This window comes from Calonectris borealis, chromosome 1 (genome assembly GCF_964195595.1).
Source record: "Calonectris borealis chromosome 1, bCalBor7.hap1.2, whole genome shotgun sequence".
In the NCBI taxonomy this organism is placed as follows: Eukaryota; Metazoa; Chordata; class Aves; order Procellariiformes; family Procellariidae; genus Calonectris; species Calonectris borealis.
In genome coordinates, this window is record NC_134312.1 from 39,899,577 (window position 1) to 39,924,698 (window position 25,122).

Genomic DNA, 25,122 nt, shown 5'->3' on the forward strand with positions numbered 1-25,122 from the left:
CCCCGCTGCCTGCGCGCGGCGCTGCCGTTGCGCCGAGCCCGTTAGGGGGCGCTGGAGAGACGAGCGGGCCGCGCGGCGCGGCGGCCAAAATGGCGGCGTTGGGCGCGCACCGCGTTGCGGCGTGGTAGGGCCCCCGGTCCTCCGCCCGCCGCGGGCCGGGCAGCGGAGCGGGCGCGGCTGGTGGTGCGTGGGGATTCCCGGCTCGCTTGGGGGCAGGGGCTGAGGGGTCGCTCGGGGCTCGGTTTTCGCGCGTGGCGGCCTCGGTGGTGGGGGAGGGGCGGCTGAAGCACGTCGGGGCCACTCGCTCCGGGCACGGCGCTGAGGCGAGCGCAGCGGCTTCCGCCCGCGGGGGGAGCGAGGCCGGCGCTGCGCGGGGGGGGGGGGGTGGCGGCGCGGAGACGAGGCTGTTTCTCCACGCCGCCGCCCCTCCGGCTTCTGGCGGCCGCGGTGAGTCAGCGTTGGCCGCCGCCCGCCCGCCCCCCGCGGTGACTCGGCAGCGCCGCTGCTCCGGGTCATGCTCAGGCATGTCGGGCCGCGGCCGGCAGAGGAGCTAAGCCCCGACTTGCCTCCTCTTGGCAGCGCTATATAAGGCCCGGCCCAGCCTGACTCGGCCCAGATACCCGCTGCCGGAGCCCGGCGTGTGGGCTGGACGAGGGCACCGAGGTGAGTGGGGACGGCCGGGGTGACGGCTGCACCCCCGGGTTGCAGAGCGCAGCCCTGCGCCCGCCCCGGGGTGTCTCTGCGCGGGGGGGAGCCCGGGTTGTGCAGCTGTGTTCCGCGTTTTGAGGTTGTTCTCCCCTTAATTGCAGGCAAATGTGCAATACCAAGATGTCCTCCCTTACGGATGCCGCCTCTGTCACCGCTTCGGAGCAAGAGGCGCTGGTCAGTAGCGCTGTTGGACGCGCGAGTTTTTCAGAGTTTTTTTTGCAGAGTTTTTATCTGCCAATTCAGAAGGGCCGCTTTGCTCAGCAAGCGATGCTTAGAGAAAAGCCAGGAAATCCGGTGAAGATGGGCTCTCTTTGATCCTGTAGTTGTGAAGCAAATCTTTCTCATTCGTGGTTGAGTGTTGAGGGTGATGGTTTAGGTCTAGAATGTTTCCTGGAGACCTTTGATGGGCAGGTTGCTTTCTTTTAACAAAAATTATCTTATGGTCTGATTTGGTCATGGCAAGTCTTTCGTGGTGGAAATTGTTAACAGTTCATAACTGAAGAGTTGTGGAAGATCTCCATTATGCAAAACGTACACTGTTTGTGAAATAATCTTGTCATGACAACTGAAGGCTTTTGAATTTGGCATTTTCACTTCCTCCTCTATTGGAATTCATAAGCAAGTTGTAATAAGAGGCTTCGTTGTGTTTATGGCTTTGTATATCCAGGCTTTCCATGATACAATGGCAGTTATGCTGTCCAGGCTTTCTACGTCAGTTGTCCTGAGGATGGAAGCCTATGTGTTACACCCGAGATGTGGGTTAAAACGGCATGTGTACAATGACAGTTCAACTGGATTACTTTTTGTAGAAGGGTGAAGCTTGAAAGTGTAGACTAATAGCAGAACTTCAAAAAGGTGAAGTAACAGAACAGCAGACGGTTCAAAGTTGATTTTTTTGTTTGTTTGTTTGTTTCTTCTTTTTTTAAGTCATAATGTGTTGCTACTGTCTGCTGTCAGATCTCCATGGCAGAAGAACTTCATACTTGCAGGAGTCAGGGGTAGAGGGCTGGGGAGTAAAAGGATCTGAACCCATGGGTCTAGTTGTGGATTCAGAGACCTGAAACTGCTTTGCCTTCCTATGCTCAGCTGTCATCAGTAGTTTAAAAAGCTACTGTTTGCTTCCTTTATGAAACTGTAATATATGCCGCGTGCTTTAAATAATTCAGCGCTTAGGAAGGGGTGAACAGACATCTGATGTTGTCCATGAGCTTGTTTATTGTTTTCATTAGGTGTGATTCTTGCAACTAATCTCTTTTAATGCGTTGGTTTTAGCAGATACTTGAAATGGAATGTAGGGAAGTTCCCCCCCCCTTCTCTTAAGCATTTATTCCTTGTCGCATATTTTATTCACACTTTCCTATAAAATGTTTCTTTTCTATAATATTTTTTTCTTACTTTAGGGAATATATTAGGATAGCTAAATATTAGCCTGTTCTTAGAACAGTTATGCTATTGTTAAAGTGGCAATTCTAGAATATACTGCACTGGGAACTGTCAGTGCTCCACAGGCATTTTCTTTGCAGTTGTGGCAGCCCCTGCAGCTTTTTCTCATCTCCTGCACTGGTACTGGCACAGCTGTTTGTGGAACAGTGCAGTGAATGGGATCAGGACACTGGTCTGGCCAGAAGAAAAAAAAAAAGAGGGGGAAAAGTGATTTTTTTTTTTTTTTTAAACTTTTCCCTCCTCTACCTCAGAAATTGTCATAGACTGGCTGCAGATAAAACTCTGCGGCACAGTGGGTGGGTGGGAGGCCATTGCGGAGGTCAGAGTGATTGAAATACGATGGAAAGATCAGGGTGTGCTTATCCCAGCTAAGAAAAGTCTTCAGAGGTAAAGCAGCCCAGCTGACAAATGCAAAACCGGAGCCCCAGAAGCTGTCACAGGAAGGGACTAGGAAAGAGGTGGGACCAGTGCTTTGCTTTGTGACTTGCACTCTGGACTTGACAGATAGTCACAAAGGCCCGTTTGCCTTCCTCCCTCCCCTTCGGGAGTCACTGTAATGACTAAGGGATTGAAGCTGAATTCCCCAGGACCCGGCCCTGTACTTGGAACCACCAAATGAATCAAATCGAGGAATCTGTATGTACCAATGGAAGATGGGGGTTTGAGCTAAGATGTACAGTGTATGAGAAGATTAGTATGATTGGGTTCGTGTTACTTTCTTTTAAGTTTTACTTTGCAAAGTGAAAAACCTGGATGTGGATAGGTTTTAATGTAATTGTGTGTTTGATATCACATTAATACAGAAGGAGGAAGCCAACCTGTATGAATAGTGTTGTGTTTGGTGAATGATTGGTGCATACTGTTTTTCTTCTTCCCCACACAGGTTAAACCAAAGCCACTGTTATTGAAGTTGTTAAAGTTAGCTGGTGCAGAAAAGGACACTTTTACTATGAAGGAGGTGAGAACTTTTAATCACTAAAGGTAGATTACAGTGCATACAGATAGATTGGTCTTTTGTTTTGGGTGAATGGGGGCAGTGTAGTTCACAGCTTATCTAGGAGATATTGAGACAAGGTATTGTTTTTATTCTGCTGCTGACTTGTTAGGTGGTGTTTAGCAGGTTTCTCAAAATCTGAACAAAAGTATCTGCTGGTCAGTAGAATAGGAGAGTACTTGGGGAATGATAGATGAAAATCGCAGCTCAAAGGGAGTTTTAGGCAATCAAAGTCAGAAGAGCAAATCTCAATTACTTTAATGTGTTTTCTCTTACACTTAACAGAACCTGGGTATTTAATGTCTGTGTATGTCATTTATTTTACAGGTAATATTCTATCTTGGACAATATATTATGTCTAAACAATTATATGATGAAAAACAGCAACATATTGTACACTGTGCAAATGATCTCCTGGGGGATTTATTTGGAGTAACAAGCTTTTCAGTAAAAGAACACAGGTAAAATGGGATTCTTTTCTGAGAGTCTGGTTGTGAAATAATGGAGAACATAATGCGTATGGCCTTTTTTAACTCTTTACATCTTCAAATATGGTAAGCTCTCTTTTATAATTACATGCAGCTAACTTGCAACATCTCTTTCTTTATCCCCATCTAAGGAGACTATATTCAATGATTTCCAGAAATCTAATAGCAATCAATCAACAAGGTAAGCTAGTTTGGGAGGACCTTTTGTTTTGGGAAATAGTAATAGGGAAAATATAACTTACATTAATGCATCTTGCATGTAGTGATCAGATAACATCGATCTCTCCATAATTAGCTATTTGGCTTTACACACTACTATCCAGAGCAACCACAAATAGTGAATGAAAGCAAACACTGTTTCTTCTGGGGGAGGAAAAAAATAAAAATCTGAACAGCAATTGGGTAATTTTGTTGGACTAGAACCAGAACAAGCACAATCAGAGCTGAACACAAAGAGGACTAAACCAAAAAATTACTCGTTTGCTTGTATTTCTTACAGATAAAGCCCTCAACAACATAAAAAGTTTTAATATCAAAAATTATCTTCTTGAACTTGTGCCAGCAGTGAAGTCGGAGCAAATGCTTTTCATTCTTTGTTAGTGGTCTGTTTTAATTTTCAAAACTGAATGTGGAGTACATTTAGAACTGGTTACCCTCAGCTATACTGAGTCCTCTTTTAAAAGGTCTGTACACTTAATGTGGCTTTGTTGTAACGTTGTGGATAGCCACTCCATAAATGAAGAACTGTTACATACATTCATCTTTCCTGCAGCATAAAAATGCTCAATATAGTTGTAATTTTTGGCTAACGCAAGGAGTGAACCAGAAGTGAAACAATGGAAACTGTTTTGTAAATTGGCTTCTAAATCCATATTAAGACACCCTTTGTTTCTGATTCCTCCTAAAGGCAAGTGTTTGGTTGCTGAAGATGGGAAACATGCTCTCTTGGTTATCTCTTATTGTTATGCTTGCAAACTTAAATTATCTCTCAAAGTCTTTTCTTGAAAGATAATTGATTAATTCAGGGTCTGTCTGGTAGTAAGCATGTATCATTAAAACCAGTTATTTTTCTTCTATTTAATATCTTTTTAATTCAGTGTTCCCATAAAGTGATAGCTAGTAAAATATACTTTGGAGAGGAAGAAGTGTAAAATATTTCCTGCAGAATCCCAGCTAATGCACAGACTTCATTTGAAGGCATTTATAATAAAATTCTGAGCTACTTTGTGGTCAAGATTTCTTCTTCCTCCCCACTTTCCCACTTCAGTAATGTTACAGGGAAAGTGCTGCACACGCCTGAAAAACAAAGGGATGGGGTTGTTTTTTCCATTGTTGCAAAATGTCTGGATTGTAAGTTCTGTTTAGAATTTACTTTGTAAATGCTGTGTGCAGTTAACTTCTCTCACTTGCTTTTACTCTAATGTTTTTGAGCCTGAAATTGACCTTTTCTGCTTGCTGTATTACGGTTGTTTGGTTTGATTTGGTTTCAGAGTCTAGGCTTGCTGACACACCTGAGGATGACGCCAGATTTCAGCTTGAAGAAGAAAATGTTCTAAAGGTGATTTTTTTTTTTTTTTTAAAAAATAAATGTTCCGAGATGTAAATTCTATTTAGTTTTGCATGAGAGTGTCAATGGTTTAGATGCAATTAGTTGATTCTAGCCTTTTACCTCATATTCATGCGCAGGCTTACTCAGTATTTCTGTTAACCAGGAATCTATGCAAGAGTTAGAAGAGAAGCAGACTTCATCAAATGTGACTTCCCGACCAACTACATCTTCTAGGAGGAGAACACACAGTGAATCTGGTATGTGCAGATTTATGATGCAGAGCTTTCAATAGCATGGCCACTTAGGAAAAAAAGTACGTTCTGTTGCCTTACTGACTTTGAAAGATGCTGTGAAATACTATTCATGTTTCTCTGCTTATCTAAAACAAAATGTTCAGTCTGGAAAAAATACACGATTCCTTGCATTGCTCCAGTATCGTGTTACAGTTCAGATCTCTAGAACTGTTAGTAAGATGAATGGAATAACTTCTTCCACAGATCTATTAAACTTGTTCACATCAGCAGGACTTAATCAGTTGTGTTGTCTTCATGATGAGAGTACTTTTGTTTGTAATGGACTGATGTAGTCCAATTAATTTCAGTTCCTTCTGTAGATAGCCACAAAATTCTACATTTTGTTTGCTGTCTAAAAGCAGTTTTCATTTGGTGGCAAAGACATCAAAGGTCTGGTAGTAACATGGGATGATTTTGTATATATGTACCTGACCATTCCTTAAGCACTTTTTAAAAAGTCTGGTGCCTTAAGCATCGTATTTGTCTCCTCTTTCTCTTTACTGTGGTTATTCAGTAATCACTGGCAAATACATTTTGAAAATGTGGAATGTTTCTTCCAATAATTAGCAAATAACAAGCTGGTCAGCATAAACCTGAATAACTTTACGTTGCTCAATGGAAGTGTTCTCTACAGTTCTACTTAAATACTATTCTGTGGAATTTCTTACATAGTTTGTTCCATCACTTACTTCTGTTACCTCATGACTTGATGGTTGTAATTACCTGGGCAGTGATAAACTTCTGTCGCTGCGTAGAACTTTCTTTTCTTCAGTTGCTCAGCAACATTTTTCAGTTCCTCAGCTTTTGTGTAGTATTTCGTTGTGTTCATTATAGGCCACTGTTATGTTAGTCAGTCCAAAAACTGTGCTGCGTTGCTGAGCGGTTTGCACTAAATTAAAAGAACGTTTTAATGTTGTAACAAAAACTGGTGAAAGGATGGAAAGTCTCGGTTAAACATCACAACCTGTAATATTTAGGCATGACCCAGAGCACATAAGGTCCTGTGTTGTGCTTACTTATTGTAGGTTTGATTATTAACTCTTGTCTTTGCATCCATTTATTAGTTTGTTACAACCTTAAAAGTTCTTTTAATATAGTGTTTTTATATACACTTTTTTTCTAATTTATAGGAAATCTTCCTTTTAAACCACTATTCTTGTTAAATTGGGATGGTAGCGGCTCCTTTGGAGCCGCTTATATAGTGTGTAGAAACCTTGTGGTGATACAGTATCAGTACAGCATGGAGCCATGACAACTAAATGAGGACAACGATGGACAGGAGCAACCCTTGGGCCTGGGGGCACCAAATTTGGTGGGGCTCTCAGGGCGGAAAAAGAAAAGAGAGGGGCTGAGCCAAGAAGCACCAAGGGAAAGTAAGAGAAGTATGTACAAGTGTTTTGTTCTCTTTTCTTTTACAATGAAAGATTCGAGACTTGAAGACTCGTGGATTGTCAGGGTGTATTTTGGAAGGCAAAGGAGAAGCTGGGCAATAGAGGGTGGGTGCAAAAGGCACCTGTAGGGGGGCAGCAGGCTCTTACTGAGGTCTGTTGAACCAAGTTGTCAGGCCTCTTGGGGAGTTTTCACTCCACTGCACTTACCTACTGACTTTGCAACACCTTTTTTAATAAAATTGTTTCTTACCAAACACTGTAAAAGTCAGTGGAGCTGAATTTTGACTTACCTACCCCTGAAATGCTGTCCCCCTACTCCTTATGCTGCTGTAGGTGGTTGCTTCAAAACACGATGTATTTAAAAAGCATTGTCTTTTTGCCTTCAAACCAAGCATATTAAATAAGCACAGCTTAAAGCAATGCTTTCAGAGTTCAATTTTTACATAGTATGCCTTGAAGATTTTCTTGCTAGTGTGTGGTGAAAGTCATAATGGTTTGTTACAAAAGTCCTGTTGAGTAAATACGATTACATATAGTGGAACTATTAACTGATAAATTTGTTGAGGTATCTGAAACCTGAACCTGAACTTACCTTACCTAGCATGAGGTCCTTTGTGTGCATGTGACATGGGAGCTGGTTGCTCTGTCTCCCTGCAAATTCTGGGATGGACTCGGAAGCCCTCTGAAAGTGCCTTTCTGTCTACTGACTGTAGAGGGAGCTAGGACAATTAAGATCCTAACTGTATTCCTTAAAATTAGAAGGGGTTTAATGTGTCATGTGTGGAGTGAAAATGCTTCCAAATTTGCAATTATTTTATTTCGTGCATGTGGAGACTGCTATTTACAAGTGTTCTGATGGGACAAGTTGGGAGAGCCAGCCCCTGAAATACTGGTTTCAGGAATGTTTCACACTTTTCACATTTCGCAATGTTACTGTGTCTTTTTTAAATAAGTTTTTGGTGCCTTTACTTTTTTCCCCATAAAATAATACTGAATGAATGACTTTATTTTTCTTAAATTTCTATATAAGTGAATTACAATTTAAGCTTATGTTAAGAATATTCAAAACTGCACATTACGTAGATGTTTTTTGAGTAATAAAAATTCTTGAATGTGCCCAGAAGAAAATTCTTCAGATGATCTGCATAGTGACAGAAGAAAACGACACAAGTCAGACAGCATTTCGTTGACGTTTGATGAAAGTCTCTCATGGTGTGTAGTCAGCGGTCTGTGCCGTGAAAGAAGCAATAGTAGTGATTCAACAGATTCTCTTTCCATTCCTGTAAGTCAAAATACATATTTTTGTGGTGCAAATTTTGCAAATTCCACAAGTGCAAATACGCATCTTAAAACATCATGTTCTTAATTAAAAGCAGCAGTGCCTTCAATGGTGTCTGAGGAGAGAAAAGAGGCTGAAAGAAAAGTTGGTGTGTGGGTGGAGTGGGGTCTTTCATAGATCTGACAAAGCTGAAGTGAAATCTTTAAAAATATTAACTCTGAATATTCTTTAAAAAAACAGATTCTTACTGCTTGGCGCAGTATTGAAAAAATGTGAGATATATTTTGCGTTTTAAAATAACTGTGTTTCTTAGAATGCTAAGAGAGGAAAAGCAGTCACAGACGTTCCATAATTCAGAATAGTTGGTGCTTCTGGGCATCTGGTAGTTCCGATACAGCTTCGGTAACTGTACATAGTAGTGCCCTGATGATATGCTGTATTCATTTTCCAAGCCTTTACTGTTTTTTATTGTTTTCAGCAAACACTTGAGGCAAATTATCTGTGGTTAGGTTAGGGCATGAAGACCTAAACTAACAGTATTCCTAGTCATATACTGTATTCTGAATTGACAGAACTAATACTGTATCTTCACCCTTGCTATTTTATAATTGTTTAGCCACTGTCTCATATTAAGGTTAACAAAGTTGATGAGAATAGAGAATTTAATGACATGCAGCCAAAAGACAGCATCTTCTTGCACCTGCTCTTTCACTTCTTAGGAGAACTTTTGTGAAATAGTAGCAGCAGTTTTCTAGCTGGCTGTAGGTTGACTGCAGCCTCCATTACAGAGATGACAAAAGGCTTTCAGATCTGGCTTTATTTTTACCTACCTATGATTCGTTTGTCTCAGAAAAGATGTTCTATCTAACAGCACCTGGTCCCATTTCTTCCATAGCTAATTAAACTGAGTAGTTTGGTTTTATCTTATGAGCTATTTTAACAGTAGTGGTTATGGATATGGACTAGTGAGGCTGAATGTGTACTTTCTCTTTTTTTCAGGATCTTGATGCCAGTTCATTAAGTGAAAACTCTGATTGGTTTGACCACAGTTCTGTTTCAGACCAGTTCAGTGTAGAGTTTGAAGTTGAGTCTATTTATTCAGAAGATTATAGCCATAATGAAGAAGGACAGGAGCTCACAGATGAAGATGATGAGGTACATGTTTGTTTTGTTTGGGATCTTTTTTGACTCCGTGGGGTAAGAGGGGGAAGGAAACTTACAGGAATACTTCATGTTGAGATTCCAACGAGAAGTAACTCTTCAGGTTTATTTCAGGACTGCGTGTGCTATGTCACAAACTGCACCCAGTTGTTCATTAAAGCAAATTACATGCCTGTGCAGTTGGGTCACCATTATACACCCACCAGGCAGTAACCAGAACGGTGCTAAGGCTTTCCGTAGACTCTGAAACAGACTCTTGACAGTCTGGAAAAGTGTGTCTGTTTAACTTCGCTCACTAGCTGTTGGAGTCGATGGCAGCATGTGTACTTGAGTCTATGCCTACACTTTTAATTATAGAGGTATGTGTTGAGCTTTGACGACACTTTTAATACTGAATGAAAACTTTCCTAGTAACTCTTTGCAAAGGGAGATTTCTGAATCATTTGCCTCCATGAATATAGATGTTTCATAGAGATGCTGAAACACCATTTTAGAATTTTTCACTAGGAGGAAGAAGACCTTAAAATTGTGATTACCATCATTTTCAAGGGATCTAGATATCTGCAATGTCAGGAATGGAAGTGGGAAATTATTTTTTTCTGGGTCAGTTTTCTGTTACTTCAAAGTGGTGAAGAGGTGAATCAGCTCATGGCAAGATTGGTTAAGTACCAGAGGCAGAATTTGCCAGGGACATACACGATTGTGGTACTTGAAGGGCTGAACGGGAAAGACTGTACTGATGTACACCAGGTTATAGTGCTGTAGAGCTGCACCCTGAGATAAGACAGTGATTTGAAGGAAGAAAGGATTGAGATGTGCCCCTGCCCCCAGGAGCAGTGTTGAGAATTGAAGAATGGTTGAGGTTGGAAGGGGCCTCTGGAGGTCATCTTACCCAACCCCCCTGGCTCAAGCAGAGCTGCTTGTCCAGGGCCATGTCCAGATGACTTTTGAATATCTCCAAGGATGGAGGCTCCACAGCTGCTTAGGGCAACCTGTGCCCGTGCTTGGTCACCCTCACAGTAAAAAAGTGTCTCCTGACGTTCAGACAGAACCTCCTCTGTTATAGTTTGTGCCAGTTGCCTCTGGTCCGGTCACCAGGCACCACTGAAAAGAGCCTGGCTCCGTCTGCTTTACACCCTCCTTTCAGGTATTTATACATGTTGATAAGGTCCCTCTGAGCCTTCTCTTCTCTAGACTGAACAACGGTCCCAGCTCTCTCAGCCTTTCCTCATGTGAGAGCTCCTCCAATCCCTTAATCATCTTAGTGGCCCTTCGCTGGACTCTCTCCAGTAGCTCCGTATCTCTCATGTACTGAGGAGCCCAGAGCTGGACACAGTGATCCAGGTGTGGCCTCAGCAGTGCTGAGCAGAGGGGGAAGGTCACCTCCGGTCCAGGAAGGTTTTTCTTTAGGCTGTGTGTTACAAGCGTGAACAGAATTCTTTTCCCCCAAACCAGTCATCGGGTTTTGTGGAGTTACTTGCTAATAAAAATTAACGTATATGTGCTATTTATTACATTTGATTAAAAGTTTATCAGACTTTTAATTGAATGCCAAAAACCAGTTACATCAATACTTTTTTTTTATTTAAACCAGGTATATCAGCTGACTATTTACCAGGATGAAGATAGTGATCCTGATTCATTTGATGAAGATCCAGAGATTTCTCTAGCTGTGAGTAAAAACTTGACTGGCAAAGCATCATAAGTTGGGTGAACTGACAGAGTAGATCAAGGAGTATAGATGAATTCTATTGTTACCAGTGATTTTTTTTTTTTAAATTAAATCAACTTTTTCTTGTACGCTTGATTCCAAAACAGTATTTTAATTACTGAACATGTGACTATTAAGGAACTTTGATATTTAAAAAAAAAATTAGTAAGCTTCCTAATCCGTTAAAAAAGAATACTAACTTACAGTTTCACTCATTCAATGGAAGGAAACTATTTGGAGCCTAAATCTGACTTTTTGCACAAAATGCAAAAAACCCAAAAAGTTAGTCATCTATATTTAAAAAATTCTTCCTATAAATCATAATACCTAGTTTTATTGTCCAACCTAAATGAAGGAATCTGTAGCATACAGATGTGAAGGTAAACCTATTTTCAGAACAGTACTGTAAAATTAATAGATTTTGAGGCTCTTTCTAAATTCTGTGAGACCATTCTTGAAGTGTGGGAAGAAATTCAGCAGTTTGAGGCAAAGTATGTAGACATATGTGAAAAAAGCACAAACTAGAATTAAAAAGCAGTGTATCTTTTCATTTGTACTTGCTTTTCAGAGTCGAAGCTTGAACAAAGCTGTTGTCCAAAACTGTCTGAAATGCTCCAGTCCCTTGATGGTCTGTAGGACTGAGGGATTTCACTATGTGTGTAAAACACAGGGCTAGCCACCATCTAAAAACATAGCACTGCTTGTGTGTGGAAAAATATGTCTGTATGTTATTTTTAGGAATTAAAATTGGTCTCTGAAGCTTTTGATGTCACTGATGTTGTTTAGGACTCCAACCAAAAAGTGCTTCGAATCTTCTAAATAAGTTTTGGGTTGTTTTTTGTTTTCATTCCCCCTGTGGCATGTATTATTTCTAAGAAGGGTCTTTCTCCTTAAAAATGAAGTGTATTTTTAATGAGATAGTGGCGTATTTTCAGTGGAGTGTACGGAGTAATCTCAGACAGTGATGCAGCCCTTCTTTTTTTTTAAATGGCCGATGTTTTCTGTTCTCTAACACTACTGTGTTAGAGTGCCCTCACCCGGCTGTTTTGCACACCAACAGCTTAGCATCCCACAGGTGAAATGTCCCTTCAGTCTCGAATAGTTTCCATTTGAGAAGTCTATTGTTGAAAATAATGGGAATGGTGACCATTTTATCAGAAAAAAGTTTTTCATGAGGTTTTCTGAAGACTTTTGTGATCTGGTTTCTTCAATTTTGCCTAAGAAATAATAAATCATTATTCATTGTTCTACTGCAAGAAGGAAGTAAGTCAGAGAGTCTTTTGAAAATCAGACTATTTTAATTTAGAACCATAAAATGGGACCAAACACTGAATGGAATTTTTAGATTATATTGTTGATAGCTCAAGATAACTTATTATTTTGGCAGTAATAAATTGTTTATAATCTCTGAATACTTCGGTTGTAAGCATTCCAAGTAGCTTAAGCTGTTCCAACCTTTAATTCACTGAAGGATTATTGGAAGTGTCCTGAATGTAGCGAAATGAATCCTCCGCTACCACGACATTGCCACAGATGCTGGGCCCTTCGAGAGGACTGGCTTCCGGATGAAAAGAGTGATAAATTAGTAAAGAGCAAATTAGAAAGTTCCTTCCCCCTAGAGTCTGAAGAAGGTTTCGATGTGCCTGACTGCAAGAAAGTGAAAATGACTGAAGATAAAGAACCAGCTGTAGAGGAGAATGAGGATAAAGCAGTACAAATTTCCGAGTCCCAGGAAAGTGAAGATTATTCTCAGCCATCGACATCGAGCAGCATGTTTTGTAGCAGTCAGGAGGACTATAAGGAACCTGAGAAGAGAGAAATGCAAGACAAAGAGGAAAGCGTGGAATCCAGTCTGCCTGTTACCAGCATAGAGCCCTGCGTCATATGTCAGAGTAGACCGAAAAACGGCTGCATAGTACATGGCAAAACGGGACACCTCATGTCATGTTTTACGTGCGCAAGAAAACTTAAGAAGAGGAACAAACCCTGTCCGGTGTGCAGACAGCCCATACAAATGATTGTACTAACTTATTTTAGTTAGATGGATGTTGACTGGAAAGCAGCAAAAGGAACTTCATAAACTGGTTAAGAGAGTAAGAAACTATTTTTGTATGCTTATTGGAAAATTAATATTTTGATTCTCTCGACATTTGGTATGAAAAGTAATTCCTGAAATAAGTGCACTGGAGTTGTTAAGAGGTTAGCCGTATATTCCTAAGTCAGCTTGAAGATTTTAAATCCCTCTCAACAGAAATAACCGATTCCTGTAAACTGCCTGCCTTTCCAAGTGCTTTATGTTCTATACAAGTTAATGACATTTGTTTTACTGGATTAAAAACACACATTAAAAACCCAAATTCAATGATTGTGAGAGGAGAGACATGTTGAAGAGTTCGTTAATGTGAGTTCCTCCTCTTAAGAAGATAGAAGGTTCTCCAGATTCTAGTATCTGTTGCCTGGTGAAGACACCAGGCTCAATCAGAACCCTCTGAATAAGTCAATAAAATAAATAAATAGAATCTTGTCTCCCTCGTTCCCAAAACTTAAATTCCTCCAAGTAACCAAATTATGGGGGAGATCTTACCAGGAAGCGATAGAAAATCATTTAAGGTTTTTGGAAATAGAAAAGGGTACTGTGTGTCTCTTGTGTTTATAGCATGCATCGTAAACCTCAGGGCTGTCTGTGTCCTGAGAAGTCATTGATCCAAGTTCAGTCTTACAGTTATCTCCTCAACATCCTGAGAAACTGGCTTTTAAAATGCTTTGTGGGTTTGGAGGTCTGTACTATCCTGATGATTATTTTAGCAGTGTGAGAAAAGACTTGAACAGGCAAGATAAGTGAAGGAGATATTAGGGGACAATCTTACTCTTTTTCTGCACTTGTCTTTGACTTCAGTATAGCATGCAGCTTGATCATTAGATTCGCTTGAATAAAAATAGTAAGGAAAAAAAGTCAACCTCCATCTGCAGAAACAAATAAGCTGTGTAGTTCTAGTTCACACAGACATTCTTTAAATTCAGTATTTCCAATCTACACTTTTTTTTTTATCTGTATCACAAGAATTCTGAAAATCTGTCGCAAAGTGTTTGGTCTTGTTGGACCTGTCCTTTACTGCTTTTAGCTCTTTTCTCCTCACTGTACTTTGTCAAAAACTTTGTGAAACTTACCAGTTCCTTTATTGAGGAGTCCACTAACGGACTTAGTTCTGTGGTGTGTTCAGAGTAGGTAACATGAGTATATTTTCGTAAGCTAAGCTATCTTCAGGATGTAGTTAGATTACTCAGCTGAGCTGTTCTTCAGATGGAGAGTTTCTGTACCAGTGAGTTGTATTTATTTCTTTGGAAAACTAGATTACAAGAGGAGTTGTATGTTTTTAGCACCTTTTGATTTTACAGGTAGTTGCTGATCGTCTGCCCCATAGAGAATGGCCAATAAGTAGTGTCGGCGTCAGGGGAGTGCCAAGAATGGAGACATAGCCTAAATGCAGGAATTGTGCTGTGTTACCATCCTGCAAGCCAAGGTTAAACAGCTTGCTTAACAACACCAGTACAAAACCGTTGGTGCCTGCATGCTATAATTACCTTCATGGCAGAGCTGAAATAGTTACTGTAGTATAAAGTGTCCATAAATCAGGGCTGCAAACGCCTGGAATGCCAGGAAGTACCTGGGAAAAGGACGTAAAGCTGTGCAGGAGAGACTCGGTAAACCCTTGGTTGTTATTTGCCTGCAGAGAAACACCTTCATAGGTAAAGAGTGAAATTACTGGGATCACTCATGATTTGCTCGTATGCTTGAGCCAATTTTTGAAAAACACTACTAAAAGATACTGGTATCTCTGAAGTTTTACCATAATTCATTTTAACTAAACAAAATGTAAAACCCCGTTGTGTATGTTTCTTCAAATTCTGACATGCCAGTTTCTTGGCCCTTGCAATTTGTGACAGCAGGTAGCTGAAAGTTCTTGAAACTCTTTGGTCAGCAGTAACCTTTCATGGGTTTCATGAGGTTTGACAATCCTTCAGCCTGAGATAGAGAAGTCCTGTGGGCAGATACTTAAATTTTTCAAGTAGGGATGCTTCTAATAAATTTATCAAATCAAAAATTAAGAATGTATGAATTAAGGCAGGTAACCATTTAAGTGCAGTGGAGCTTGCAGGGGCTCTTCCACTGGACCTGCAGGTCAGAACCAAATAGTGGTCATATTGTGGTCTGGAATCTGCAGCTGAGAGAGAACGGCAGGCATGTATATTCAGGAAAAGCGTTGGTAACGCAGGGACTGTACTTAAAAAGCTTCATCTCCTATGTCTTATGCTTTTCCAGTGGGATACCTTTTCTACAGTCACTGTGATGGCTGTGTAACTGCAGTCCTGGGAGAGCAGCTGTTCTTACCTAGTTCCTGCTGGGACAAACTGTACTATCCTGCTCTTGGCATTCTCTTCCACTACTCTTAAGTGATGTCTGTATTTAAAAAAAGGAAGGAAAAAAAAAATATTTCAGGTCTCAGAAAGGCACATGTGAACAGCGATGATCCTTGCTGTTCACAACCACTCAGCTTTGGGATTTTTCTTCAAAAACAATTCGATCTCCTACTAATGCTTTATGCTTTGGCAAAAGATAAAGTGAGAGCATACAGCATAATGAATTCTCCCTTTTATGCTCTAAAATTGTACTTCCCTAGCATGTCTTCTGTTGTGGAGAACAGCCCTGGAAATACCCTCTACTCCATAGGATGCTGAGGAGATGGGTAGTTTTGATTTCTGCATCTATGGCCAAACTACTGTGTCAGAGTGAATCCTCATTTTGAATTATATTTTCTGGCTTAATATTACTCTTAATAACTTCTAGTAAAACTTTAGGGTTTTTTGTTTGTTTTTTTTTCCCCAAAGCATGCCTTACAAACAAGGGAGTGATGAGTATTGGTGACTGTTCCAGTCCCTATCGGGGACGCTGGCAGGCAGGTGCGCACGTGGACTTTGGGGGTTGTGCCCCTGACGTTGTGACCCCAGCGCTGCAGCCCCGGCCCCAGCCGGGACGGGTGTTCGGTCCGAAAGGCTGAAATCCCTGGGTCTGCCTCCGTGCCGCCACCCTGACCTGCGCCCGGTACGCGTGGGGTGAGCCATGACCCGCCTGGCGTCGATCACCCTGTTCTTTGTGGGTTGTAAATGCCTTTCTGGCCTTGGGTAGCGGCACAAAAGTCAGCACAATTTTGGCACAGAGATGACAATTGTTATTACTTGATGAGGTCTTTGAGATCATTATTTAATATTGTACACGTTTTAATCTTTAATTTATTGCAGTTTGTAAATATTCTTGTACTTACAGTTAGTGTTTTGAGCTTTAATTTATTGAATTAGTGTATTGGTATGTGTGTAGATACATAAATATGCATACTTAGTAAGTCACACGAGGAAAATATTTAAGAAATTGTAGCATTAAAATAAAAGAGAAGTATTCAGACTATATTCAGATTAAGCGGGGCATAGGAACATTTATGGCTTTGTTTTCTTTTTTCCTTCCCTTAAAACAACTTCTGCATTGAACGTGAACAACATTTATTAAATAGAGATGGAAGCTGGCACAACATTAGCAGAGTGAAAATTTTGATGGTGTTTGTTTTCTTTTGGAATGCTTTTGCATCTCCAAGAACAGCCAAGAAGCTGCCTGCCTGCTTCGTTGCGCTGGTAACGTGGTAGCCGGAAGATGCAGTGAGGCAACGAGAGGTTTCAAGGTTAATTTGCAATGGTTGGTAATTGCTTTTGCCTTTGAACACGCGACCGAGAAAGTTGAAGGGATGGCCAGAGGCTGACAAAATGTGACAGTACACAATTTTCAATAATTGTCTTAGGCTGTTCCTTCGCGCACTTCAGGTAGACAATAATTGTGTACAAATGCTACAAGGACTCACATTTATTCTTTTTTATGAAGTACAATAAACGCACTGTTTGATTAAATACGACTTTTTCACTATGTAGCTAGCTATGAGTGTTGAAATTCAACTCTTGACCCAAAGAGGTGAAGTGCAAAGTGAAGTTCTCGAGGCAGATGGCAAAATTGCTTTCAGTGTCTGATGTTTCTCAAAAAGGCTGGAAGCATTGAATATTAAAATATTTGAGAACCTTTAATACTGCATCTTCACTTAAGATTTATTAGTTATGAAGTCTGCTGCTTTTCTCCTTCAAAAAACTTGCACAGCTGAAACAGAAGTACCTGGATTGCTGATTATATTGAACATTCACGCTGCAAAGGTTGTGCTTTTTGTTGAGCAGCACCCCTCAAATGTTGGTTGTTAGTGTTACCGGCCAGCACGCTGTGTGTGCCGCACTGTACTGCGCCGGAGGTGTGCCTGCCACTTCAGTTAGCAGGTTGATTTAGAAAGGGTAGAAGTGCTACAAAATTTTAATTGATGAAAGGCGTTACATTTATTCTAACAGCATGATACAATTTTATCACTGAGTTCTGTTTGCTGTAAATCTGTTTAAGTATCGCTGTCTCTGAAATGTCTGTGTGGGTATGAAGCCACATGCAAGACCTCAGGCAGATTTTTTGCCTCAAGGACTAATATGAGGGAAAAACAGTTCCTTGTTCCTACAGAACGCATCAACAAGAATAATTGTTTCAGAAAATTGTGTGCTTATAAAAGAGAGATTAGAAAAGTATTATTAGATGCATAATGAAACTGAATAAACTGAAATGAGTAAATAGGATTAATATAAGGGTGAAGAACTTTTCTTCCCCATCTTAATCTAAAGCTACTGTTGTGTTAGGGTGTAACTTTAGAAGTAGAGTTTATAATTTTAAAGCAGGTAATTTATTCAGCGTGTTAACTTGCCACACATACGGTGGGGCAGGCGTTATCCCCGGAAGATACAACATGCTGTTGTGCAACACTCAGCCTAAAAAGGGACCTTTGCTGTTGTGGTGCTTCCCTGTGGGAAGGAGCTTTGAACGCGTGCACGTGTACGGGACTCGCGGAAGGGCAGCGCTGGTACCGGTTCTGAGCTCTGTGGGCCGCTCGTGATCATTCACAGTGCCGGCAGGTGGATGCAGGCTTTGAGGGTCACCTGTGTACTTAACCAAGCGCACTATGTAGCATGTTCGTACTCTAAATGCACGCTGCCTGCGTTACTGTACTTCCCCATCCCCTTCGCTAGAGCATCGGCTCTCCCGGCTGGCAGGCGTGTGTCTGTTCCGGGGGGATTGCCTGCCCGACTAACGGAACTTTTCCAGCTCACCCATACCTGAGTCAAAGTCTTCTCTTGAGTTATTTGTCGTTAAAGGTTGTGCAAGCAATGTAAAGCAAAAAACAAAAAAATCTCCTGAAACCTGGGCTTAATGTATCTTTTAACAATGGATTGCACTTACTGAACATGAAAAATCGTTGCTTTTAACTAATGCTTTTTTTTTTATTTAGCACAGATGCACCAAAAGCCTCAAGCGAATGCCTGTCTGTAGTGTGTGTGTATATATATATTCTACATGTAAAATTTGTTGGCGATACTTAAAAAGGTGTTGTCTCCCCTTTTGAGTAGATGTTGCTTTAACTTAACAGCCTGACTTTTAAAGGATGGTCCTTGTTTTTGAGCTAAATTAATGGCCGTCAACATGACGATTACATAGCACCTAAAATACCAAACAGCTTTTCCAAAAGCAGTCCTACTTTGTTGTCTGACGACACGTAGTTGGAATGACCCTTAAGCAGACTGGTTTATAGCGAATTTAAATAACTATGCAATTTTGCCACTACTGCTAGATGAACACGCTTTCAAGAGCTTGTGGTGCGTACCCTCCCAGATAACCAGTGCACGTACTAGCACAGTAGGAAACCATTAAAATACAAATACCTGCTCAAATTGCACAGAGTATAGAACCATTTATGAGAAGAATTTTCACATGTATTGCATTTGTCTTTTGGTTTTCACTTTTTCCTTTTCTGAGGAAATGAAATAGGATGTTCCTTTTAAAAGCTTTAAATAAACAATTGTTTATATACTCCTTGGTGCTCTTTTTTCACATCAATGACTTGATTGTCAGAAGTTCCGCTACTTGGTTTTCATACAGATTTTTAATTCTGTGACCTGGCGTGCAGGCTCTTTCTGCCCTCGCTCGGCTGCTGGGCCACCAGCTTCTCACAGGTCTCATGCTTTTGGGGGATTTTAAACTCAAGGGGTCTCTAGTTCTCCTTGCTGTAAGTGACACAATCATAACCAAGTATCAGCAGAGGGATTAGCGGACAACAATCCACAGCAGTTCAGAGGGGGAGAAAAGGTAAAAGTTCAAACGGATATAATGAAAAACATTAAAAAACCCAGTATCTTGCACACACAGTTGTCCCTCCAAATTGGCATTGCTCTTTAAATTTGTAAAGTGCATTTACAGCTGCATGTGCTGCACAGGCTCTAGCCAGGTGGCAGACAAGTGGCTGATGCCCAGGCTCTGCAGCCCAGCTGGCAGGGCTTGGTGTGACAGGCAGGAGTGCGGTTTCAGCATCAGAAAATTATCTGCATTCCTGTAATTTACTGTACACAGGATGTTTCCAAAGATGATCTCTTCTGGTTACTTGTGACATTGCTTAAGAAACTTCCTGGCAGATAAAGTTTTAAACACAGGAGATGATGGTACTAACTGGCTTTTCTTGATAAATTTTGTGTTTACTGGAGTGCTTCAGAGGGCCCTGAAAATGACTTGCAGCTGGCCAGGCAAAAGGAATCTGCCCATTTTGTGTGTGATGCAGCCCAGCCAGAGGAAGACGGGTAGCTCAGCTGCCCCCAAAACCAGCCTCTGTGACAGGAGCTGGTTTGTGCCTTGCTGCGTGTGCCTGCCAGCTTCTGGCATCCGTGTTAGACGTGGCCCACGCAGTGTAGTAACAGGGCTGTGAAACGTACCTAAACACTCTAAAGCCGTTGCTAAAACTCTTCAGATTAAAAAATTCTGAATTGTATGCGGTTCTGTTCCATACCAAATTCGGTAAAAACGGTCAAGAGCAACGGCACAAAGTTGTAGATGACTGATTCCAGATGGTTTCCAATAGCGCTGTCTTAGAGGAACACAGTTTTCAGAGACTCGAATTACTCTCTTTTGCCTGATGGTGCAGATCATCGCTCAGCTCCCAGCAGCACAGCCCTTGGGTGCCTGCTTACACGTCATGTCCATCTTCTTGTCTTACAACGTGTCTGTGCCACTGGCCTTTATCTTATTTCAGCTCTGAGCACTCACCTGTCTAGGTAAGAAAAAGCATATGTAAAAAATGCCATTCTTCATTTAGAGCAGTGGCTTTATTATGAGAAATTAGGATTGAGCTAATTGCTTACAGTTGTGTGGTACATTAGCTGTTGGTTCAATGAGGAACTTGAATTGCATGAAACATTTGCAGTACAATCCACGACTTTTTTGAACTTGGGCAAATTTCTTCAGAATATATTTGTACTTTCTGCATCAAAATTCTCTAGTTATGTCCATAGGCTGTACAGAATTTCTTTAGACTAAAATACTTACATAGAAAAATATGACAGTCTATTAATAATTAAAGTAAAACATTTGATTGTCGAACCAGTATTTTACAAAATACAATAAACATGATTGTAAATCTGAGACTTTGGTTTATAAAAACATACATTCTTTTGCATATACAATTCCTTATCTGAAAAGCCACATTTGTGCAGGAAGATTTTGCCTTGCTGTGTCGTGTCATTCCTGACTTTATTTGAAAACTACAAGCACAACGGTCATTAAAACCAAGATATGCAGAGTTGGTTTTACTGCAGCTGAAGCCCGTCCGAGCTCTTGGTAGAGGGGAGTTTTGGGACATGAAGCAGCTTTTGATCCAATAGAGACCTCTGGGAAAGAGAAGTCGTGTTTCAAAGCACTGAAGTTACCAGTATTGTCGGGTATTTCCAATGTCTTCAGCATCGATTTAAATCCTGGTACAGTAGCCTAGGAGCAAACATGAAAGATTTCTTACTTGGTTTGAAATGTTGAATTCAGCTGTGGAACAATCATTATCTAATGTGCCTATTTACGCTGTCAACATATAGGAAAAGTGTTCATAAGTTTGAGAACACAGAATGAGAAAAGAGTAAAGTTTTTCACATTACAGCAATAAGACTAAGCCCCAAAAAACCCCAAGATGAAACAGAATATTTATTTATAGTGGGGGTGCACCACATGCTGTACAGGAGAGGGAATCCCGCAATTATGCTTCAGCATAAGCCCTTGGCTGGCAGCAGGCAGAGCCTGCGCTGCACGAGTGTTCTTTAATACCAGCTACTGACAACCTCCTCAGAGAAGCCATTTTGACCCAAGGAAATGACTGTCACTGGTGGCGTGGTCAGCCCGTGGCTGCCTGGGGCTACGTGGATCCCAGCCTCCACCTCCTCACCCCTCAAGAGCTCTGTGGTTTGTTTCAAACACCTCAGGCTAGTGTCACCATGGTCCAGACGCTCATCCCAGTTGGCTCCACCATCCAGGTCAAATGAGTGCTTACCTCTAGATATTCTGGGGACTCGAGATCTTACTGTATTGAAAAAACGACTCATGTTTTAAGATACTATTTTCTTTTAAATCTGCTAAAGAGTCTTTACAGCTCCTGTATACGACTCGAGCAAGTTCAGCTCATTCGTCTACAAGGATGCAGTCTCGCTGTGCTCAGGAACTCGGTGAAATTCGAAACAATAATTTAGTAAGGCCGCACACTTACGTTGATCACGTACGTCCCTGGCAAAAGGAGAAGAAAGTACTCCCCTTGTTCGTTTGTTCTGTAGGGGCAGACGTGAGGCCTGCCTTTGGCTTCCACGATGGCATTGGGAATAGGATTCCCGTTCTTATCAGTAACTTGACCCTTGACACCTATGAGAAAGGGAGAGGAGAGAAAGATCACAACCTGTAACCGTGGTGAGCCTCCTTCTCTGGGAAAGTCAGACCATTTGTTGCTGGATGCTCTCAAAGGCTATTTCTATTTCAGTGATTTCGAGCACATCTAATAATATCACTAGTCACTTCTATCTTACTGAAGGGAATTAAAATAGAGAATCCTTTGTTGTTGTTAGTAGTTTACACTCACATTAAGTTAGAAAGCAGCATTGTAATCTCTGCTTCTAAATCTCATTTGCTGAGAGCATCATATATACTTATTGTACGTGTCTTTTACTGAAAGGCTTCCTTTAGTACTGGTTTGGGGGGGGTTGCCCTTTTTTTTTTTTTTTTTTTTAAATTTAAAGTAAGTCAGCCTCTTATCTCATACTTCCCAATGGCAGAATACCAACAATGTCTGCTTATAAAGTAGTTTCCCTAAATTCTCACACACCACCTTCAAGGCAGCACTGGCATTAAGCAAAGATAAAACAGCAGTCAGACATTCTGGGCAACAAAATGCAAGATAAGCAACAGATTTATGCAAACCCTTCAGCTCATTGTAAAGTACCACTGCTTCACTAAGCAGCAGCTCTCTCTTCCAACCGTGAGGTCAAGATCACACTTAGAAAAGCCTTACAAAAATACCAAATCCAAGCAGCAAAGACCCATGAAACATTGTCCACATGCACACGCACACATTTAGAGACCTCTGAAATACATGACTGCCCCAAGGCTGCTCAGGAAAGCGGGCTCCCTGAGGAGGGGTATGGAAAGAGTGCCCCAGGGGCCTGTCCCTTGCTCCTGCCCCAGTGCATTTTAAGCCCCTTGCACCACTGTAGTAGTGCCCATCGCCCCACACCTGACACACCTGTAAGCTCTCTTCCCTCACCCATCCTTGGCCTTGTAGCACATGCTACTCAGAAGCCATAGCTCCCAAGTTCATGCCAGAGCTCCTCACCTGTGAGCTCTGACACTGAGCCAGGCCGCTGAAGAGTTCCCACTTTGCCCACCGGCCTGGCCTCAGCTTTAGCTCCCTTCCCCTTTCACATACCCACCTAGATGTACTTGTTTTATATATTCGATCAGAGCAACTTTGTTGTCTCTCCAGAACTTTTCCAGCTGGTCTGCTGGAGGATATTTACAGCATGAAAGCTCCAATGTAATTTCAAAACATTGTCCCCAGACATAGTTGTAATCTTGCATTCCACCTTAAAAGTGAAATAAAACAGTGTTCAGCTGCAAAGAAACACCAAGTTCAAGCTAGAATAAAAATAGGAGAGTTAAAATGTTGGTACTTGCATCACACCTGTAAGAAAAGTAAATCAGATAAATTATTTCTCAATGCCACACTTGGATTTACTGCCTCCTGTGGAAAACCAGCTTAATTACTCTAGTTACACATAGAGTGTTGTTTTCTAAAGCACAGTGACATTTTGGGAATGATGATTATTATGGCTGAAGAAGGGTGGGTCTTTGACTTAAATTCATTCAAGCACTTCCAACTAAATAGGGGCTGGATAAATTTACAGGCTGGCATAGAGTTTGCTACTGCTAAAGCCATCCTAAGAGCCTTTTAAGGCTTTGAATTCAGACCGTGACAGCAACACGCAGTGCCACAGTACACAGGACCCATATTCTCTTTGGCTACACATAAATAGTAATGAAAACATTTATTTCAGTAATCAAACATTAAAAAAAGGATGATATATGAACAGAAGATTGGTTTTCTTTCTGAAAGGACAAGACCTTGGAGCCACACCAGTACGGGTGCGTAATCTATAGAGCTATGCAGGCCTTAAGGAAGGGCGCAGAAGCAGCCAGACAGCAGAGACTGCTTCATTCACTTGTGTAACTGCTGAATGGGAGAGTCTGCAAACACCCATGTCCTGCTCAGAGAATCCGCATGAATGCATTGGCTTACTCCCTTCATCAACCCTCCACTCTGGACAAAATGACAGCCCTTTCATCCAAGATGGCAGGAGAAAGTGAGAACACGATATCTGAAGCAGCTGAAAAAAACATCACTGACATTCTTACCTTCAAGCTGGTACCAAGAATACCCGTTGGTAATGCCTTCTGGAAAGGTTTGTCTGTTGCCACACCCAGTCCCATTGTACATGCTGGCATGGTTGAAAGAATAGGTCTTTGCCAGATGAATAAAGACATCATCATCTGGAGACCTGCTATAGCCTTTCAAAGAGCCGGTAACTGCAGAATAAAGATAGCCGTCATGTAACTCTTGTTACTGGTAAAACACACCGTGCTGGCTTATATAGAGGATAAACATCTCCCAAATAGTCGTATCAGGCAGTGAATTTTGATGAGGTTTATCAAAGTCTGCCCATCCCACCTCAAAAGCTGGAAAAACCTTGCAGAAATCCTTATAAATTTTGCTTTGGTACAGCTAATGTTCCTCCACCAATTCAGGTGTGGAGAAGAGAGTTTGCTACTAGCTTACCTGAGTTACCATTATCAAAGGTGTAACTGGCAACCAGGGCACCTCCATGCAAGTTTGCTGAAAGAACAAACGTTTCGTTTTTTATCCAGTTCATTACTGCTTGAGTCTCTGGCTGAATGCTAGCATTGTTATTTTCAAAGGCATCAGGAAAATTTCTGTTCAGATCTTCTCCGTTCTTATTGTACCTTAGAAAGAAAGAAGACGTTCCCATTACTGTTTTGCCTATAGACACTTCCACATCACCAGTTTTCCAGTACTGAAGATCTGTGGCATGCTAGTGTCTTCAGGAAACAGGCAAGATTGCAAATCTTCTCAAGCATTAAGAAGAGGGACACTAGTTTGCTTTCCGGCAGCACTGGAATTTTCATAAGACACAGTAAAACAATTCTTCTATTATATTTCAGGTGGAAAGAGTGAATAATATTTAACGTGTATAGCACGTACACACCTACACATACATGAATTAGAAAAACCTAAGCCAGATAAGGAGGCTGTTGTCCTTCTGTATGTGTTTTTCACACTTGTATCAAGGTAACTACTGGATGGCTGTGTCCCTTGTACTGCTGTCACTCTGGACACAGAGCAAAAAATTTGACTCAAACACAGGATGTATTCTTTTCCCCCTGTACCTGAAGGTCCAGCCTGTGCAAATGCATTTTTCCTTTTTCACTCAGACAGGTCAGTACAAAGAGTAGAGAGGGTATTTAGAATCAGCTGTATTAATTTTCAAACTCAGTTAGTTAAACTCTATTTGACAGTGAGGGGATTAAATATCCCACCCTGCATAAAAGTCCCATC

At 41.3% G+C, this 25,122-nt stretch overlaps 2 protein-coding genes across 7 annotated transcripts in view; one reads left to right on the plus strand and one right to left on the minus strand.

Moving 5' to 3' along the window:
* The first annotated feature begins 56 nt into the window (after positions 1-56).
* Positions 57-19,007, plus strand: MDM2 (MDM2 proto-oncogene). 5 transcript variants are annotated; one of them, XM_075149464.1, is made up of 12 exons: positions 70-183; positions 580-663; positions 810-882; positions 3,035-3,109; positions 3,473-3,606; positions 3,765-3,814; positions 5,124-5,191; positions 5,346-5,439; positions 7,991-8,148; positions 9,145-9,300; positions 10,901-10,978; positions 12,489-19,007. In XM_075149464.1, exons 3-12 carry the CDS (start codon positions 814-816, stop codon positions 13,056-13,058), a joined length of 1,452 nt encoding a protein of 483 aa, XP_075005565.1. In that variant the 5' UTR covers positions 70-183; positions 580-663; positions 810-813; the 3' UTR covers positions 13,059-19,007. The 5 variants fall into 5 exon arrangements, with proteins under 5 accessions (XP_075005546.1, XP_075005555.1, XP_075005565.1 ...); XM_075149436.1 differs by having other exon boundaries at positions 71-183; positions 7,988-8,148; XM_075149445.1 differs by lacking the exon at positions 580-663 and having other exon boundaries at positions 57-183; positions 7,988-8,148.
* Positions 19,008-20,273: 1,266 nt separating this feature from the next.
* The window catches only part of CPM (carboxypeptidase M), a 35,554-nt gene continuing 30,705 nt past the window's right edge, over positions 20,274-25,122 (minus strand). The window contains exons 5-9 of one of the 2 annotated variants that reach the window (XM_075149484.1): positions 24,325-24,509; positions 23,904-24,074; positions 22,922-23,074; positions 21,712-21,860; positions 20,274-20,948 (exon numbers count right to left, since the gene is read on the minus strand). In XM_075149484.1, the coding sequence (XP_075005585.1) occupies positions 20,715-20,948; positions 21,712-21,860; positions 22,922-23,074; positions 23,904-24,074; positions 24,325-24,509 (892 nt within the window). In that variant the 3' untranslated portion in view covers positions 20,274-20,714. The remainder of the gene's footprint in view (positions 20,949-21,711; positions 21,861-22,921; positions 23,075-23,903; positions 24,075-24,324; positions 24,510-25,122) is intronic. The other variant, XM_075149494.1, reaches the window with a different exon arrangement.